Source organism: Mytilinidion resinicola, assembly GCF_010093595.1.
Source record: "Mytilinidion resinicola strain CBS 304.34 unplaced genomic scaffold BDZ99scaffold_11, whole genome shotgun sequence".
In the NCBI taxonomy this organism is placed as follows: domain Eukaryota; kingdom Fungi; phylum Ascomycota; class Dothideomycetes; order Mytilinidiales; family Mytilinidiaceae; genus Mytilinidion; species Mytilinidion resinicola.
The window spans coordinates 1325299-1332504 of record NW_022985447.1 but is presented as its reverse complement, the minus strand read 5'-3'; the positions used below and the strand labels follow the sequence as shown (position 1 = coordinate 1332504).

The 7206-nt window shown below is 33.2% G+C and overlaps 1 protein-coding gene across 1 annotated transcript; it reads right to left on the bottom strand.

Annotated features, from left to right (window-relative positions):
* Positions 1–1230: 1230 nt before the first annotated feature.
* BDZ99DRAFT_360316 (uncharacterized protein) lies at positions 1231–1446 on the bottom strand (the record flags this gene model as incomplete). Its single annotated transcript, XM_033714668.1, has 1 exon — positions 1231–1446. A coding segment is annotated over one exon (216 nt), but the record flags the coding sequence as incomplete, so codon positions are not given.
* Positions 1447–7206: the final 5760 nt, after the last annotated feature.

Genomic DNA, 7206 nt, shown 5'->3' with positions numbered 1-7206 from the left:
TATAGGTTACGTTGTTTTCTATTATATTCTTCTATAGACTCGGGTTATTAAAGTCCATCTCCTTAGGCATGCCGTGTACTTTAATAAGCACTGTAGGCGTGCGTATAGTAGCAGAGAAGCCTAGGATAAAAACCTAATCCTTCTTCTTTAGAAGGGCGTTTTTTAATAGCTTATCCGCAATAATTGCCTTAATATTACCACTTTATAGCTTTCTAATACTACTAATCTTTATAGTTTCCGGCTCTCCCGCCGCTTATAGCTTTTTTATAATATAGTTGTTTATATATATCGCGTTAGCCGCTCGCTAGGCGTTGTTTTTAATATAGATGTTAATTTTATAGAGGTTATTTATTGCATTCTATCCGATTCTCGCGTCCTATCCAATTTATATAGCTTGCCCAATTTGTATTACTATTGGGGCCCTTACTACTACAGCTGCGTATGCCTTATTTCCTTAAGCTTTTAGCTTGCTAATACTCTTCCTTATATTCTTTATCTCCTTTATTAGTTCCTTCTATAGCGCGTTCTTCCGTTTATCTATAGTTCTTTATATATAGTAGAGTTCTTCCTTAGCCTCTATAAGTCCGAAGAACGCGTTATTAATACACGCGACTATAGCCTAGAGGAAATCTATGCTAATAGTATTAAGGGGCTAACTCCGTAGGGCGCTTTATATTTATTGTACTTTATTAAGTGCGCTTACAACGCTTCCGTACGTGTTAAGAAGGGGCTTTTAGTTATATTATTATTATAGGTGTTGTTGTTATTATTATTGCAAGTGCAATCTAAGGTTAGGGGTTACAGGAAAAATTTAACCTACTGCAATACTACTACTACTACCCGGAGGGCTTTATAATTACGTATAATTGCTCTAAGTGCCTTAAGAAGCCCCTTAGAACTCCTTTTAGCTTCGATTTCTAACAGCTTATTAGAATAACTATATTGTGTTTTTATAGGCTCTTATAAAGTATATTAGGTAGTATTTATCTAGCGCAAAAACTGCTCTATACTTTCTTACCTACTTTATACACCGGTTATACGCCCGTTTAATAGTTCTATAGTTTTTTTCTATACTTTTACTATAACGTATTCCACTACTAAGCCGGCTAAACCACCGAGCCGGCTACTTTTCCTTAGTACAACCAACACCATGTGCGCGCAGTTAATTTATTCGCAACCAGCTATAGAACTTATATACGACACACTTAGATTAGATTTAGAAGAAGCTTCTTAATCCTTTTTACACGTACGCGTATTATGCCCAGCCTCTCCACAGTTTCCACAGCGCCGTTGAGCTAGTAGAGCCCTATTTGCACCATCTCTACTACCTACCTTTTTCCGTGGATTAGATGCTCCAGACACTTCAGCAGCTATATACAACGCTGCTGTACTATACTCTATTATACCGCCAGTCTGGATTCGCTTTCTTTTATAACTTTTACGCTTAGTTATCTCTGCTAGTTACTCTTTAAGCTTTTTAACCCGGGCTTTAATAAGCATATTTTTGTGTAGCATTTCTTCGGCTCCTTTAATAAGCTTTAAAAAGCCTTTTTAGGCAGTTATTAGTAACTATATAAAGGAATTGCTTACTAGCCTTAACTATAATCCAAATTTATATATATTACTTAGGGTCTTTAATTGCTATAGTGTTTCTAGTAGAGGTGCTAGTAGTAGAGTCCGTAACTGTATATTAAGGCGATTAAGAACTACCTATATATTAATAGGAACTAATTTAGAGGCCTTAAAGGCCTTCTTATAGTTCTTATATATAAATATATTAAAAAACGCGTTTTTAAAGGCTGGTAGGAAGCCTTCTTTATTAATATAGTAGACGCGTCGGCGTGCTAAGTCTTATATATATTAAGAGTACTTTAGCTTTAATAGTAAGAAGTATACTATATTAAGTAGCTAAAGTATATATAATAAATGCGCAGGTATATAGAGGGTAAGGATTTATTGTTTAATATAATAATCCTTAAAATCTTAGTTAAGGTGGCTTTTATAGCCGTCTAAAATCAGCAACCTATATAACCCTACCTAACGCGCCTTTATATATATATTAAAGTGCTTTAACTACTTAAAACTAAGCTTATTATTAGTCCAGCTGTTTTTAGAGATAGAAAGCTTCTAATTATATAGTATTTCTGCTTCCTTATACTATACAGAGATATAAACGCGTTTTTTATAGATAATAAATAGTAGGGTTATATATCCGGCAGCGCAGATGCTCTGGATAACTATAACCTACTTTTAGTTGCCTAGTTGAATAAGATTGGGCCTTATACATCTTTCTAAACCTATAATAACCTTTATTATACTAATTATACCTATTTAAAAGCCAGTCTTGTTAAAGTTATAGATGTTATCTAGGTGGACGCTATACTTAGCTATAGTCTCTTGCACAAGAGTAAACCACGTATTAATAACTTCTAGGTCTTCCTAGAGTATCCTCTAGTAGTTTTTTGCCCGATTAAAAGCTATTTTAAGCTTCTTTATATAAGATATAAACCGTTAAGTCTAGTTCTTGCCCACTAGTGTCCTACTACGCGCAGCCAGTACTTTATCTGCTATATCTGCCATCTTACACAACCGGGGCGCAAATCCTTATAAGTCTAGGTTAAGGATATATTATATAATTATGTGCTCTTCGGTCGCAGTAAGCTTTAGGCAGTTTAGTCGTAATTAAGGTCGAAATATAATTCCGTGGAGCCGATTAGAGAGCCGCTAATATTATATGTTAAAAGCTGCTGCAGCGCGTTATATAGTCCTAAATTAACCAGAGGTAAAGGCTTAAAGCGCGAGATTAATACTGCCTTCTTACTAAAATAGATAATCGCTGCGTTATTAATGCATTGCTGTGTAAATATAGTGTTGGTTATGCTAAGGAAAAGTAGCCGGCTTAGTAGTTTAGCCGGCTCGGTAGTGGAATACGTTATCTCTATATATTATTAATTAAGTTAACTAAGTTAAAGGCTGTAAAAATAGCAATAAAAAGTAAAAAGTATATAGTATCTAAAAAGGCGTTAGATAGGAAGATTACTATATTAAACAAGCAGTCTGTATTATTCTATTAATCTTCGGCTAGCTTAGGTTCTTATTAGGATACTTAAATATCTTTAGTTATTCTACTCTTTTTAGTACTATTAGCGCTAGCCCTAGTTCTATACTACCTTTACATGCGTTATTATTAGCAGCTTTCTTTTTCCTAGACTAGGTTAAGGTTATATACACTTCTAGCAGGGCCTAAAGCGTATATAAGCTCGGCCCCTTATTAGTGTTATATTAGTATAGTATTGCCTACTTTTTTAATATAGCCTGTAGCTAGGCCCCTTTTCTTACGCTATATTTAGTACTATATACCGGGTGGTTTCTTTTATAGTTAGCGCACTTCTTAGTATCTATTACTGTGTATTATCTTATATTATATTCCCCTACGCATACTATATATCGGATATCCTTCTTATAGTGTTTTATAATATACCTATAGCTCTAGCATCTAAAGTACTATATAGCTATAAAGCCTGCTTTATATCTTAAGGCTATTAGTAATTATCTACTTATTATAAATCCCTTTATAATAGCTTTATTTACTATTGCTTCTATACGCACGCTGGTAATAATTAAGCTAGCGTGTCGGCCTAGGTCCTTTCGCGTAGCCTTAATACCCTTTTTATTTTTCTACGTTATTTTCTCGATAACTAGGCCTGGGTTAATTATCGCGTTAGCCCTAATAATATTATCTTTAAGTATTTAGCTTTCTAGGTCTAAGTTTTTAGGTACTCTATATACCTCTATTAGCACTGCGGGCAGTTATATGCGTGCTGTCTTGCCTAGCACCTACACCTATTCCCTCTTTTTAAGCAGTGCTTTTTTTATAGCCTTATCCGCGATATATACCTTAATATCTCCACTCTATAGCTTCTTTATACCGCTAATCTTTATTATATCCGGTGGTCTAGCTGCTTAAAGCTTCTAGGTAATAGTTATATTTATATCTGCTGCAGTTATAGTTTGCTTATTATTATTTTTAATATAGATAGTAATTTTATAGATATTTATAGGTTGCCCTATATACTGCCTATTTCCTGCTGCCTTCCTATATTGCGCAGCTATACCGCTTAGTATAGCTAATAGTATTATGCCTGCTACTGCTACTGCTACTGCTGCTGCTGCTGCTGCAGTATACGTCTTCCCGTGCGTTAACAACGCGTGTACCTCCTTTTTCGTGTCCTTTATTATCTTTATTAGCTTTTTCTATAGTATCTGCCGTAGGTTATTCGCGGTATCTAAAAGGCTAAATAGAACGCGTTTTATAAAGTTATAAAGGGTTTAGACGATCGCATTTATTTTAAGGAATTAGATTAGCTTATTCCGCAGAAGGTTTTATATACTATATACTTTGTTAACAAGGTCTTAGACGTCCTAGTAGATGTTTTTAATAGGCTTTAGGTTTTAGTATTAGTTTTAGCGTTGTTGTTATTATTATTATTAATGCTATTGCTAGGGCGGCTACGCGTTAGGGGTTGCAATTCGCGGTATACCTACTGCAACGCCGCCAGCACTACTTATAGGGCTTTAAGGCTGCGTATAATTATTTGCAGGGCCTTAGATAGCCCCTAGAGGCCCTTTTTAGGTTGTATTTCTAAAATGCTATAGGGTTAATTATATTATGTTTTTTATATCTATATATACTAGGTAATTATAAAAGCGTAAAAATTATAAAACTTTTAGTATACGCTTTACCTACCTTAGACTAGTATATAGCAGTATCGCTTATTATTACTACTTAACTTTTTTACTTTTCTAACTATACTACCTTTTCTAATTAGTATACTAATATACCGGACCTATAGCTATCGCCTAAACTATAATCTATTTCCGCTATAGAACTACTATAAAAAAGCTTTTTATAACCTATCTAATATTATTATCTTAACAGCTTATAAAATAAAATATATTTGCTTTCCTTTAATAGTACTCTATTATATACCCTACTATAGCTTAGTCTATTTTATATATCTCTAAATAACTAAAAGCTTAAATACTATTATAGTTTTAGGCGGCAGGATTACCTTAGCTAGCTCGGGCAGGTAGGTAGAAGTAATAACTAAATTTACTACGTGTTCTATAATATACAGCAGGTAGGCGGGTTAAATAATAAAATATAGCTTAAGGAGCTATAAAAAGGCAGGGCAGCAGTTAGCAGGTATACTCCTGCTAAGGCTCGCATAGGCCCTTATAATAAGGCCTCTCGCCGGGTCCTAATATTACGTGTTACGCTATATAGCAAGCTTTACTATTTAAGCCGTAATAGTACTCCCTTTTTTACGGCCGAACTCTATTAAGGCCTAAGAACCGGGCTTTTTAGGGTAATAGCGATAGAATAACCGGATAGCTTCCTCGGTATATTCTAAATAGTTAGCGGGCTCTTCTATAACTTTGTTATATCCGGTTTACTTTACTATATACTTTAGGCGGGGGCAGCTATAACTGCAACGCTCCTATTAAGAGTTAATAACTTTCTTAACTTTTTACTTCTCTAAGCCTTTAACTTTAACTAGCGGCAGTAGTTTTTAATACTAGCCGGGCAGCGGATTATTTACAGCAGGTTTTAGTAAACTAATATAGAAGATATTATAGTTGCGTATACTTTTTAGTAAGGTTAGGTAGTATATATAAGGGCTAATAACCTTCTCTATGCAGAATAGTTTAAAATTCTTTTAATCTAGCTTTTTCTAGGAGTAGAGGGTTTTAATATTTTTAGTATTTAACTATACTAAGTTATTAACTTAATAGTTATAAGCAGGGCAATAGTTATAGTTTATATTATCCTTATATTAGGTATAAAAGGTAGTAAGTTTAGACTTTAAATATTCTAGAATTTCTTTTATATACTTAGTAAAGCGCTTAGTATTTCTAGCAGGCGGGCGGGTTAATAGTTTAACTAGCTTAAAACCTAAATATAGGTAGAAGCCGTAGTTTATAAAAAAGGGGGAGATATAGGTGCTTTTAGAATTTATAGTATTAATTAATAGTTTAGCTAAAGGCAGCTATTTAGCTAAGTTATTCTATAAATAGAATATATATACCTATAAATACTATTTTAGAATAGTATTAGCTTTCTTAGTCTAGCTATTAGTTTTAGAATAGTATATAGTTAATAGTAGGCAGTTAATTTTTAGGCGGCTAGTTAGGTATTTCTAGAATTTAGCTATAAACTAGGGCCCTTAGTTAGATATAATAGAGGCAGGCAGGCTGTATAGTTTCTAGATATTTTTTAGGAAAAGTTTTATAATATCTTCCGTATTATAGGTCCCTTTATAGGTAAGAAAGTATTTTATTTTAGTTAGGCGGTTTACTATAATAAGGATTATATTATACTTTCTGCTATATAGCAGGTGCGTAATAAAATCTATTAATATATTATACTAGGCTTTTTTAGGAATAGGTAACGGCTTTAGAATACCCTAGTAGGCTTTTTATAATAAAGTAGTTCTTTTATATATTTAGCAGTTCCTAACCTAATAGTTTATATAAGGTAGTATTCTAGGCTAGTAGTAACTGCGGGCTATTAGGCTATATATTTTAGATTTTCTAGAGTAGCCGGTAATAGCGTTCCTGTAGTATATACGCAGAAGTTCTACCTTTAGTTTATTATAGTCGGGTATATATAAGCAGTTCTAATAGTATAAGTATCTACCTTTTTTCTAGTATTTAGCTAATATAAGCTTTATATAATAGCAGTGTTCTTTTTCTAAGGTTTTTAGAACTAATAGCAGGATAAGGTCTTTTTTATATACTGTTTTTAGTAGGGCGGTAATTATAAAGGGTAGTTCTATATTTCTTTTAGTTTTTTATTTATTTTATAGGGCGTTGTCTAGAGGAGTTGGTAATAAGCCTTTTTACCGGGTTTTTACAGGTGCTAAAGCTATTATTTTAGCTTTATTTTTAAAGGTTACTTTCCTTATAGTTTTCTTTTCTATTTTATTTTTAAAGTTTAATCTTTTTAGAATTATCTAGCTCTAGTAGCAGAGATATTTATCTCCTTTTTTAGGCAGGTTCTCTAATCTTCTAGTTAGAAAATCGGGCTTTACCCTAAGTTTTCCGGGTTAATATATAATTTTAAAGTTAAAATAGGACAGGAATTTAAACTAGCAGGCCTGGCGGCGGTTTAGTAGTTTTATTATTATAAAGTACTTTAGATTA